At 33.6% G+C, this 13,802-nt stretch overlaps 1 protein-coding gene across 1 annotated transcript in view; it reads left to right on the top strand.

The window, feature by feature from the left end:
* Positions 1 to 13,802, top strand: part of NCAM2 (neural cell adhesion molecule 2) — a 286,120-nt gene that overhangs the window by 257,939 nt on the left and 14,379 nt on the right. The window contains exon 16 of the mRNA XM_071563032.1: positions 12,537 to 12,741. Coding sequence (XP_071419133.1) covers positions 12,537 to 12,741 — 205 coding nt within the window. The remainder of the gene's footprint in view (positions 1 to 12,536; positions 12,742 to 13,802) is intronic.

Genomic DNA, 13,802 nt, shown 5'->3' with positions numbered 1-13,802 from the left:
TTTTTTGCCAGATTCAATTTATTTTTGGAAGACGTTAAAACGTCATTGATTAAACCTTTCCTCATCTAAAACAAATAATAAACATTTTAGCATACTAGTCCTTGTCACAAGTAAGATGTCTTCAGAATGCATGTGTGTAATTCTGAAGACCAATATATGAACAGGATATTTTTTTTAATATTTACTTATGTAGTTTAGTGAAGTAGCTTAAATTAAAAAAAAATTGCTATTTTGAAGATACTGGCTTCATTGTGATATCTCGCTGTGTTAAGTGGTGCCACTGTTTCATCCCTGGCTGTTGCCACTGTGTTTTGTCACTACAGTCATGGCATTACTTTGAAATTAATTACATTGACATGTGCCTGGCAATTTCTGTTCTAATTTTGTGAGAGTTGAAACTTTGGGTTCACTCAGGTGAAAGCCTTTTTTCCATGAACAAATGTGAATATATGTATTGACTTTGTCTTTATATTGTGTTATTCCTCCAACATAAACTATTTATTTTTTAAGTGCTTATAGAGCCAAGAGACGGTAATTATTGAAGGATAGATTTTTTTTTCTTTTTTAATGAAATTTTTTTCTTTAACTATGCTGCAGAGGTTTTGGAATTACTAGCTACACATAACTCACCAAAAACTTTCAGATGTGAGAACACATAAGTCTGACAAGTGCTGTTGCTAATGCTAAACTTATTTATGGGGAAAGAATCACCTTGGGCAGGAATTTTTGCAAGAGGTTTTGTTTTGTTTTTTAAAATAAAAAAAAAAATTGTTGATTTTTTGAGCTCCCAAGGGTTCGGCGCGAGAGTCAAAGACATGACCTTCATAGAAGTATTGTTAGTGCTCTGATTTATTGTTTATATTTCACACACTATATCTCATACCTCTAAAAGCATGTGAATAATACAAGCACATTATTGGCTAATAGTTAGTGTTTATGCTTTACAACACAATTCAATTGGTCCTTGCTTGCTGTTGCTATTGCAAGTCTGTTCTCTTTTATCTCAAGGCTAAAGGCTTTGCTACTTTCTGCATAGAATGGGTTGTGCATACAACCCTCTAAGTTCAAATTTCTCACTACAGTTTTTGGGGTTTTTTCCTAAGAATTTCAAAAATCCAGATAGTGAAAATAGTAAGAAAGAAACCCTTGATCCCATTGTAACACAGAGACTGGATGCATAAAAGGAAACAGAATCTTCTCTTGCGGACACAACGAAGATAATAAAGAGCTGTTCTGAACAGTAGAGAAAATCAAAGTGCAGATGCAATCACAACTAATGAGCATCTGCCACTGGATGAAAAGGTCTGAAAAATAAAATAGGGTCTCATTAAGGTTGCACAGCTGATATTTCCTTATTTTGCAACATTTTCCTGATTTTCTAAAATTTGAAACCTTAAAGTTCTTCTACTAAATTTTTCTAACATATTTTTACCTGTCATATACTTGTCTCTGTTCTTATTTTTTTAATAAAGCAAGACAGGACAATACTACAGATATGTATAAAGACAGAAAAATAAAAAAAAAATGCAACTCTGGTTAGACACTTGAAGAACTCTTTACCATCTATAAATTTATTATCTTAGCAAGTCATTCTAACATTGCAGATAAGTTGACAAGATAGGAATTAGGGCACAGAGACTGATCGGCTGTGAGCTCTCCAAACATATTGGGAAGGAGATAATGAAAAGCCTTGAGAAATTTTAGAAGCTAAATATACATTATAAATGACGAGTTGGCTTTTATCCTCTCTGTCACAATGCCAGTGGGATAAAGAGACAAATTTGGATCACTTATCTTTTTTTTTTTTCCCAATTGATAGTAGCTTCAGCTGAAAACTACATAAATTTCCTCCTTTAAGTGAGAGAAATTTTAGGTCTGTTCCAATTTAAATTCTTCTGTGCTTTGCATTTTGAGGCTATCAAGTACTTTGAATGTGATCCTTTTCTTTTGGCCCTCTTCTTCCCATCAAAGTCCAAAGATGATGAGTTAAGCCAATATTATAGGGATTATGTGACAGCAGAGCCAGGCAGTTCTGGGCAGTGACCCAAAACCACTGTAATGAGAAAGAAAAAGAGGAAGAGAATAATGTCCTTGGGTTGTCATGTATCTTCTGAGATGAAGAACTAATACAGTTCTGTTTTTAGTTTTTTAGTTTTTAGTGTTTCATGATAGTTTCTTTAAAAAACGAGAGTGTGATTCTTTCACAATATTTTGTTCAATCTGTGGGAATATACAGAAGATTTTGAAGTCTTGGCTTCTTACAGACAAGTACAAGGGGGAAAAGTGAACAGAGACATTTGCAAATTAAATTATAATTCATAGGTATAGAGTAAGCAGCTTAAAATTTTAATTTAAACTGTAAAATGATAAATATGCCTTCACAAATTGAATCTAATATTCTGCTGACATTAGTACTTAAATGTTAGATAAGTAAATTTGTTCCTTTAAATGTAGCAATTGTAAAAGGGATTTTAGGTCTTATGATTGACAGTGTAAAATGTTACCATTTTTAACATTGTCATATATTTTGAAATGCTAATATTAAACTGTCTGTAAGATCAAGTCCTAAAATATTCTATGCTGAACTTATGCCTTAAATCCAAATTGGTGGCACAGAAACTTAAAAAGAGTAATGATTATTCTGTGATATAGCAGTATATCTCTAAGGAACAGTATTTTTTAAATGTTCTGATTTACAACCTTTTGAGTCTAATGCTGGCTTCTTCCCTAATGAGATTTTATTTCTTGTCTTGTTTCCATAGTTTTGACAAGTTCCTAAGATTTACAAATTATTCACAAATCAAAGTATTTACATAATGCAACTTCAAATGTGATCCTTCATTTATTGCAGTATGCTTATTAGAATATAAATTGTTGTCTCTCTAAATAGGAAAATTATTGTCCAGAAATAGATGCATATACTGCATATGTTTGAAATAAAATATAATTTCTGAGTGTTTTTATGAGGTGTACAAAACATGCTATTACCAAACAACAGAATAATATTCCATTTAGAAATCTGATGAAAGTGTAAGGCCAAGGAATGCCACAAAAAACATGATATGCATATAAAAAGTATATATTTTAAAAATGAACAGATATAGTGATTTAAGTACACATGTAACCTTATGCCCAATAGTCAGTCAGTTTCCTGTGTGCAGGTTTTCATCACGCGATACCCTTTCACTAATTTTAATAGTTCCACTCAAATGTGTATGGAAATGTAAAGTTAACTAGTTAAGCCTAACAAAAGAGTTGTTTGGTTTTTTTTTTAAAAATAGACCTAATGGAGAGTCATACACAGTTTGTGATTTTGCTAGTGGTGTCCAGTCTTCTACCTATTGTCCAGTGTGATTTCTGATTGCTCATTTCTTCAGGATTTTTGGGAGCAAAGGGAGAAAAAAGATTTCTTTTAGCAAACAATTTCAACAGTATCAAGACAAATGTAGCTTCTGAGGTCACTGAAATCTGCTACGTCTAGAGCTCATTTACACTTACCACATTTACTTATTTACTGCCTACATCCACTTCATCTAGTCCAGTTCACCAGGCATATAAGGAATGTTCAGTTTTCCTTTTATATTTATCAGGTCATATATATAAGCGATGGAAAGTCACAGGGAAAATCTTAATAAAGCTGATCGCTTTATTAAGCCATCAAATATCAAGTGTAGATATCTACCAACTTGGCCTGTTTAAAATCAGTACCTGTATGGAAGTTGTATTCTTGAGATCTGTACTAAGTTTAGGTATTTTACAAGGACTAGATCAAGAAACTGAGGTAAAAATATCCATTTTTGTTCATTTGTCATATGTTCTAAACTCGTGAGAAACTGTAGTAGTAATTCTTGCCACCACAGTTCCATTATGTTTTATGACATACTTTTTAACAGTACTGTATATTTATTTCACATGTTTAACATTTTTGTGGAGGCAATTTTCAGTGTATAGTTTATTTTCATATAATTTTAATTATAATACATGGATTAAGTGCCCTATAATACAAGCAAAATTACTGAGAATGTTTCAGAGAGAATTACAGCAGAAATTATATACAATGTATGAAAAACTAATTCTGTGAAAAATAATTGGAAACACTGCAGTATCTGTAAGTTTCTTTTTTCAAAAACTGTGTGAAAGGCAAGGGAAAAAAATCTGCACTCAAAATAGTTTAATTTGTGAAACAGTGACTTTTTTGTGTGTTTTTCATATTTCACTACCATTTTGCTCCACTGATTTATTTCACGCATGCAGCATTTGCTGTCATCTCTGCTTTTTCCCTGAAGAACGTGTGCATGGTTTAACTGCAATGTCCCTCAGCATCTTTCCAAACACAATGTCAAGAAATGTATGTAACTTTGTGCGTCTTTCATCTGTGGTTCAAAGTTCATTTTAGTTTATGCAATTTCTGTCTTCTTTTTTTCTAATAAAGGAAACTGACTTAAAGCATTTCTATCTCTATGTTCTTTATTACTGGTAAATACTGGGTGTTTGTGTATTATATACATTATGTATTTTATAACTGAAGAGATTTTTTTTTAGCATTGCATCAGTATTTTTGTTTCAACAGTGTTTATCCAATAGTGAATATGAAACACTCTGACCCCAAAAAGAATGAAAAACCCCAAAAAAACTAAACCCCAAACCAAACAAGTGAAAGCAAAACAAAACAATAAAACCCCCAAACATCACAAAACAAAACAAACAAAAAAACCCCACTAAAATCAGAATTCCTGAATTTTAAATTTGGTTCATATTAGGTGCCTGCCATGCTACTGCACTAATGGGACAAGTATATGAAATGTCTGTATAAATACGCATCCTGAGCACTCAGTCCATTTGATTTAATCTGCCTGGTTGAAACAGTTGTATCCCCAAAGGCATATTGACACACGACAGCTTTGTAGGGCTGTGCTGGCAGTTGCAGTGTGACTGTTTCAGTGGAAACATGCACCATAAACTGGCAGCATTCATAATATTAATGCTCTTTTTGTATCTAATATTATGAAATAATTATATATATAAATCACTGCAAGTATTACTTCTCAAAGCTGTTGTCTTTGACTTTACATCCACATTAAAGGAAATGCTGTCAAACTTGAAATACTTTATCAGCTCAAATACAATCCCAAGATAGTTTGACTATTTTTCAGGTCTCCTGGCTACAGTGCTCTGCTTACAGCTGTCATCCACTATAAAGGTGCAAAAATCTCTCAGGTCTCTGTGGTATGCTCACAGTGTGGCTTTGAATTCTCCTAAATAAAGCAATTAAAATAATTTATCGTTTTATGTTACAGCGGTACTGAAACCACACATAAGTGTATGTTCTCAATACCCACGTCAATCTTAATTAATCTACAGAGGTTCTTAGAAATTCCTTCATGAGATGTGTTCAGTAAATCTGCTGTCAGTTGGAATGGAGGAAACTGGGATACAGAAATTTGCTTCCCCAAGGCCTTCAAAAACCTGGGTGCAGGTCTGATACCCTAAACCTCCAAAGCTGGTGTGGCTGTGCAGCCTTTCCTCCTCAGCACACAGGAGGGTTGGGATCTCTGCCCTCTCTGTCCTGGGGCTTCCCATAGAAGGAAAACATACTCTTTACTATTGTGACAGTAAATACATGAAAAAATGGGTTGTAAATACTTGATAACTCTTTAGGAAAGTTAGAAGTGCCTCTGAAGGCTTCTTAGGGATAGTTTGATGATGCAAAAAATACTTTTTTTTTTAAACTTTCCTTTAAAAATAATAAATGACAACTCCAGAGAATATTTTCACAACACAGCACATTTTTGCTAGTAAGCACGGCATCCTTTCTTTTTCCCTTATTATCCTGCAATGGCCATGGAAAAGACATTGTTTTCAGGAACACTTGAGCTGTTATTTAAATTACTATTCTTCCATTTAGCTATTGGATTAATGACTATTAAGACACCTTTCTATAAGAAGTTATGTAAAGGCCCTTTAGAGTAAATGAGAACTCAAGTCCTACTTATTTAGTATCCTGAGAGTCATAATACAAAAAAAAAAAAGTGTAAAACTGAACAGAAAAAAGTAATTTCAAAACACTTGGCAAGAGGATCTCAGCCATAATAAAGAAAACCTCCCTCACTCAGATAAGTATCAGAACATTGTAACATTTCTGATATATATCATTTTAGACACAATTATTTCAGTAGATCATTTCTGTGTGACTGATAATCCTGGTGGCACCACAGACTCCTTTGACTGTGAATGCCCATCTCTCCTGTGTGGTGTTGTCTATTCAGTCTCTGCTTTACAGCTACTTCTCCTGCCATTCAGAAATCACTAAAACTCCACTGCAGTCCAGCTCAGATTTCATTGGAGCTGGGAGACAATGAAAGTCTGTCATTTATGGGTAGAAGAAAGTTACAGGAAACCTCCTCTTTAATTAGTTACCTCAGAATCATTAATACTGTACCCTTATTTTTCAAAGCTATGTGTCAAGTGTATCTGTCAGAACATATTACTCAGTTGTGCAATACAGAGCACTCATCCTTCTGTGCTGATACCCTGCCCCTCAGCTGTATCAGTCCTAGCAGAGAGTTATAGGAAAAATCACTGAGGAAGAAAAAGCATTAATGTCAATTATAACTTTGTTACCATCTTTTTGTATTAAGGAAGGGAGTAAAAGAGAATGATACTTACTGTCACATACTCTTTTACGTTGAACATTCCTCCAGTAAATGTAGCACAGACATCAAATAAATTTTTACAAGTTGATGTTGCAAATGTAGTAATTTGTTTGTTTCACTTGAAGGTGGACACGTAGCTGCTGGGTACTTACCTGGCTCAAAAGCCAGCTTTTGTTGGTGTAAATTCCTAAAACAAGTCATGCAGCTCTGGCGGTGTCAGCCAAATTATTGGAGCTTCTTTGGGTAGAGGCAAGGGTCATTGGGTCTTAACTCCTTTTTACTTGCTGTGATTTTGTCTCAGTAAGGAACAGGAGTGCTTAATAATGGGAAGCTTTTGTATAAAGATAAGATATGGGTTTTTTCTAATTTATAGTCTTACAGCATCATGCCATTCTAAAAAAGCTGGGTACATGCTACCTTCATGCGCTACTCAAGATAGAGTTCCTTCTTCATTTGATGAGTGCCACACAGTCCTTGCATCCTGGACAGCCGGAGCAAAGGAACTGGAGCACACAACAGCTCTGTCTAAAGCCCTCTTGGATATTATCTATTGGAAAATGAAGAAGATACTTGAGCAGTGAGCAAAGTTGTGAAAGTTGCACAATTTAGATATATTAATTTTCAATACAAGAAAATGCAAATCATAAAAAGACAGTTTAATATAGGTATCAGATACAATTAAAAACCATCCTTTGAGTATTTACAATACCCTGACACTGACACTGACCTCATAATATTGTATACATTTTTTATATATTTTTATATCTGTGATGGGCCTGTGATGTAGGTGCATATTAGCTGGAGATGTATGTTATAGAATTCTGTAAAATTTCTGATAAATCCTTTTTGTTTCCCTTTTTTTTTTCCCCATCATGATATGCTTGTTTTTTGGATGTGAATCTGTTTGGGTTTTTATTGTTATTTTTTCACCCTTTCTAGATCTTTAGCTTGGCAGAGCTTGTTCTAGAAATTGTCAAGGCCTTCCATAGAAAACCTTAAACAGCTGTTTAATTTTTTGGTACTGCATTGGGATTGCTTCCATGCTCATCAATGGATAAAAAATTTAGGTTCTATGTTTTCTGTCTTTTTAGAGGTGTGGAATAAGTATGTGCATCTTGTAAGCCTTTCAGTCTAAGTTCCAGATCAGGTATAAAATCAAAGACAACATTCATAGGCAGTGCAGAAATAACTGTCATGGTTGGGCACCTTTTAACAGTCAATACAACAGTGCAGTTCAAGAAGTTGACAAACAAAAGTATGTTTGTTTTGGGGTTTTTTTCTGCCATGATCTAATTCACCCTCTAGTTCATAATTTTCAACTATTTCAGCTTAAGAGTATTTCTTACTTTAGACAGTTTCTGACTGACCTGAAAGAAAGGACAAACATGCATGATACTCCTGCACACATGTATATGTAGCAGCCCATGCTTTCCTATGAGCTTGGAAAGTATTTTATATAAATTCTATTTTTCCTTAAAAATTTAAATGACTGCAAAAGTTTAGGGACAGTGTAGAATCATCTTTCGTGTTAATTTTCATCTATGTCTGCTAAGGAGGAGGGGAAGGGAAGAAGATGCTAACTTAACTTTTTACCCCCAACAAATCTTTAAATCACTGAACATCTGAAAGGGGCCTCTGGAGGTCATCTTGTCAAACCCCCATGCTCAAGTAGAATGGTTATTATAAAGCTTGAAATTACTATTTTATTGTATCAGCAATTGAATATATAGGATTTGATTCTGTAAGAGTACAGAGAAATTCTGTCACTTCAAAGGACATGCATTCATGTAAAATCAGGCTGAATATCCCAATGTTGCCTGCTTGTTCCTGTCACTTTGTGTAGAAGCAATAGCTTTGGTTTTCCATGTATAAAGTTTTCTGTGTATACCTCTACACTGGGTTGCCTAAAGAAGTTGTGGATACCCCATCCCTGGAAGTGTCCAAGGCCAGGTTAGATAGGGCTTGGAACAACCTGGTTTAGTGGAAGGTGTCCCTGCCATGGCAGGGTGTTGGAACTGGATGATCTTTCAGGTCCCTTCTGACACCATTCTGTGATTCTGTACACAATTATAGATGGTGACTCTGTCTTTAGACTTGCTTCCTGCTTTAGAGTATCTGATGCAGACTGCTTAAAGATTTCAGTCTGAATTTACATTTGAGGGGACACTTAGTTCTCTTCACTGGAAAATTCTGTTTTACTAGACAAAGTTCCTCATTGCTCTTTTCCCATCAAATAATGATTTCTGCAAAAATGTTCAATTACTTTATTAGAAATTGTTAGAATTTTTCAACAAGTGAGAACCTGAAAATTTCCAATACTTTCCATGGCATGTATAGAAACTTGCTTCAGGGTTTTATTAATTACATTTCTGAAAGTTTTCAATCTTATTTCCGTAAGTATTCATTGGTAAGCAGTTATTTGAAGAAGTGGATGAATGAAGTGACTTTAAGATTGTCAGTTTCCTTCATTATCATGGCAAGGTGTATTGTATTATTTATGCCACATTCTCTATAATCAAAAGTATGTCATTTCAAATTTAGCATATTTTTGACAAATTACAATTAAAACTCATTCAAAACTCTGGAACTTATACTAGATGTTTTTTTCAAGCAGTGTTTTAAAAGCCTCCCTATGGTTAGACTACTAAGTCAGGTATACGATCAATCTTTTCAAAAAATAGCTGAGAACTGATTATTTCACGTTAATATTGAATTTTTATTACTTAAAATAAGTTTGTTTTGAACTAAGGAAATAAAGAGGTGCATAATGTATAAATACTTTTTTATTGTAGAGCCCAAACTTGAACCAGTATTTTGAGTCCATTTGGTACATATTGGAACACTGAAAAAAACCTTCAAATGTGTGAAATCATTTCTTTAATACAACTTTTTTTTTGCATTGTTTAAGAATTGTTGCAGTAAAGCTAATCCAAATTTAATTTACGGCAACACTTTTTGATAACAAAGGTGTTTTTTTTTAAGTTAATGGAAAGGTTTTATGTAGTATGACATTAATATTTCTTCCAGTCATACAATTAGAACTTTTGATGATGTCATGACATTACAACATTACAACATAACGTTATAAGAAAAAAATAGTTTTCAAATCATAGACATACTAGAATATAATTTTTGAAAGCAGTGAGGAGAGGCCTAAATCTGCTCTATTAGTAACTGGCATTAGTTTTACAACTGACTTTTGTGGGAGCAAATGTAAAAGTACAAAGTCTAAAAAAGAACAATTAATTCACGATGAACTTTTAAAAAAATAATTTTATATGTTTTCATTAAAATTAAAAATAAACTGTAATGCAGATACTTTTAAAACACAAGACGGTCCAGTCTTTACCAGTCTTCAAACAAAGAAAATGCATAAAGGTCCTCAGACAGGTGAGAAGGCTGATGACAACCATGTTTCTCACCCCACCACAGGATTTTATACAGAAATCAGATTTATGAAATAGAAACCTCTATGAACAAATGGGAGTGTAGTAGGAAAATAGGACTTGAGATGGGTAGGGCAGTAGTAAGGATGAGGAATGCTGAATGTAAAGGAAATTATCAATTGTGAAGAGATGGAAAAATATGTATCAGTCAAATATTGATGTCTCAGAGGTCTCACCAATGCCAAGAATATTAAAAATGAAAAACAGAGTCTCTCCCTCAACTATGGCAAACATTATGTAGAGGAGTAATATTGTTACTATAAATGTTTCCTTCATTTGCCAGTGAAAATGCTGTGTAGGCTTTTCTGTCACTGAATCATTTGGTATGGGAAGGTTGCCACTTTGCAATGTTCCAGTGACACTGGAGATCCTGTTCACAACAGTGACAAATGTATCTCACCCTAATAAAGAATTCTTAACACGCCATAAAAAATAAAGAAAAAAATCCTAAAAATAAACCAGAAAAAAAGAAGAACAATTAATCCATTTGAAAATATGGATTAAAAGACTCCATTTTTTCTCCTCCACCTTCTGTTCAGTACAAAAATGAAAACTTCACTGTATAAGGCCTTTATATGGAATCTGGTGATATCAGTTGAAATATATGAGCTCTTCAATCAATTGGAATTCAATATCTGCTTATTATACCTGCCTGACAAATCAGACTGATAAATAAAAATAACTGAAGGTTACAAAGGAAGTAATCAAATAGGTGAGTGGATGTATGGATAAAGTTTTGGAAGATATATCACAAATTATAATATTAAACTAGGAGTGCTGAGGTTAAAAAAAAGCAAGGAAAGTTTATTCATGTGAAATGTCAAACGTCCATCATCGCTGATGGACCAATGCATAAATGATACATCATTTCATTGCTGTGTCATTTTTTTGTAATTTATATAGTGTTTTGAAGTCTTTCTGAAGAAATAAAAAAAAAATTTGAAGTAATTTGCCTTTTTCTCTGCCTATCCACCCATATAAATATATACATCGAATTCTGGTTTATGGCATAATAATATTCTGAAGAACAAAACAACCCATGCAATAGACAATGAAATCAAATACTTAAGTAAAATGTTCTCCTTTTTTAATAAAAGTTTTTACTTTTCCGTTTTAGAATTGTACACAGATACTAGACTAAAAATGTGTATTTATTGATTTAGAAGCCTGCAAGAAAATAATTTTCAAATTATATTTGAAATAGTAAATAGCTATTATTAAAATTAGTTAAGCAGAAATATGAAAGCTTGAATGCTATGCTTAATCTGAAAACAATCCACAGTGTATTGGAGAGATGGAAGAGAAAGAAGATGATATTCTAAAGTAGTAAAGTAGTCCCATCGCTCCAGGGCATGGTAAAACCAGAGATGCAGTGCTGATGTACAACACCCATGGGCAGAAACACCAGTTCCACTCGAGTTTGCTCCAGGACAGAGTATCACACAAGGCAATTGTCACTGACCAACTTCTGAGCTAGACGACATTCTATTCAATTCTGGGTGCAGGAACTACTGCTGAGCTGGCTATCCCTCTCTATTTTATTTATCAGGTACAAATCCTCTCCTGTATAAGGTCATCTGAGTTCGCAGATACAGTGGTGATTGTTCTCCTGAGAATCACATTATTCAAAACAGTCTGGAGTATTGCTGTCTGTTATAGAAATACCAGCCAAATAAAATAAAAAAAAGAAAACAAACTAGTCTTTTTCTGTGATTTTTAATGAAGTAAAATTAACTTAAGCATCAGCTCTCATAATAAAAACACAGAAAGCAAGATCAGGTGTGGAATATGTTTATTTGGAAGCGTATGATTGTATTTTACAGGTATAAGTCTAAACCAAATGAGGTCCTAACCCTATAATGGTTTAATGATATGCATATTTTTACTCATAATAATTTATTTAAGACTGTGTGCAACTGTTTGCAGATTAAATAGCTTGAATTAACTTGATTGAAGATTTTTTTTTAATCTAATTCAAAAAATGACTTTTACAAGAATAAATACTCTTTTGTCACTCTCTTAAATCCTTCAGTAATTAGAATCACAGAAACATAATTATATTTTAAATGTTGAAAATGACAACTTATATCAACTATTATTATGTTAAACTTTTAAAATGTTTTTCTTAGGCTGCTTACTGATACTCTCACTCTTTGAATGTTAAGATATGATATTTGTTTATAAATGATGCCATTTATGCTCTTTGACCATATTGGAATTTTAGCAATAGGAAATTATTATGCAGAAGAAATCGGTTTTTTGTTATTTTAATCAGGTAGTACACATGCTTAATCTTCAGGACTGTTTATTCCCATTCATTTCTGAATGGTTCATTTCTAAACATCCTTTAGTCTCCTGGTCAACAGCTTTAAAACTTTAGAAAATGCTATTTTTGGATTAATTTTATTAATAAGTGTTAATTTTTCTTTCCTTCAAGACACTCTTTTTAATGGTCTTGGACTTGGTGCTGTCATTGGCCTGGGAGTGGCAGCCCTTTTGTTAATCCTGGTTGTGACTGATGTAAGCTGCTTCTTTGTACGACAATGTGGATTGCTAATGTGCATCACCAGGAGAATCTGTGGGAAGAAGAGTGGTTCAAGTGGAAAAAGTAAAGAACTGGAAGAAGGAAAGGCTGCTTACTTGTGAGTATTAATCACATATGCTGGAAATGTTATTAAAAGGAAAAGTTGGCTGTTCAGCTTCTATCGACTTAATGGCCATTTTGTGGTGTGCCAAAAAGAATTAATAAAATGTTTTTATTACTTGGAAAAGGGTTGCTCTGAAAAGTGTAGAATTGTTTATTAACATTTAAAAGAAAAATTGAGACACAAACAAGGAATTTGCCATACCTCACTTTAGGTTGACCTCTTTGTCCAGCTTGACACAAAGGAAATCAATTGTAATTCCATACTAGTTAAAGGCATATATTTGGTTCATGAGGAAGAGGTAACAGATCATTGTGACTCTCTTTCTGCAAATCGATCTTTGAGGTGCTAATACCCAAAAACTCAGCATATGGTTGTGACAGTGCCAGTAAATCTGGGAGTGAAGGCCATAGTATTATAGAAAATCTGTGAAAGAATTTTTCTTCTCAGATGTAGCACTTGATGGAAAAATCTTTTTTCTTGCCCATAGACTTCAAGAATGAAAGGAATTGTTGATTTTTTTTAAAGTAGGAATACTGAGTTGGATGTGGATGAAATAGTGGTGAGTCTGATTTTTCTTCAAAACAACAGTCAATGATTTCTAAACATGAGTGGGAAATAAACAACCCTGATTTTTACAAAATCCTTCTGTAGTGGCTACTCCACCTGACAAAGGTGAATGCACTGATCATTTATGTGTAAATATGGTCCTTTAAATTATTAAGGAATGGATAGTATATGGATACTGAGATCTCTGGCAAAATAGTTCAAGCTATAATTGTATAAAATAATCACACTGTAGAGACCAAACGTTTACAGGATTTTCAATAGCTGGAGAGAGGATTGGTTATGATTCTCTATTTTAAGCAGTTCCATTTATTTACTAAAAAAAGCTTAATTGCCTCATTATGTTCACCTGGGTAGACAACTTTTGCATACACTGTAATATATGTCAGAATGCTGTCTTGGTATGGTTTAAATGACTTTTACTGGTCCTCTCCCAGTAGTCACTGCCAGCTTATTGTCCTGCAGCTTCCTAGATCCCGTCCTTTCCTAGG

Source organism: Pithys albifrons, chromosome 1 (genome assembly GCF_047495875.1).
Source record: "Pithys albifrons albifrons isolate INPA30051 chromosome 1, PitAlb_v1, whole genome shotgun sequence".
Taxonomy (NCBI): Eukaryota; Metazoa; Chordata; class Aves; order Passeriformes; family Thamnophilidae; genus Pithys; species Pithys albifrons.
The sequence above is the reverse complement of the archived record's forward strand: the minus strand, read 5'-3'. Positions and strand labels throughout refer to the sequence as shown.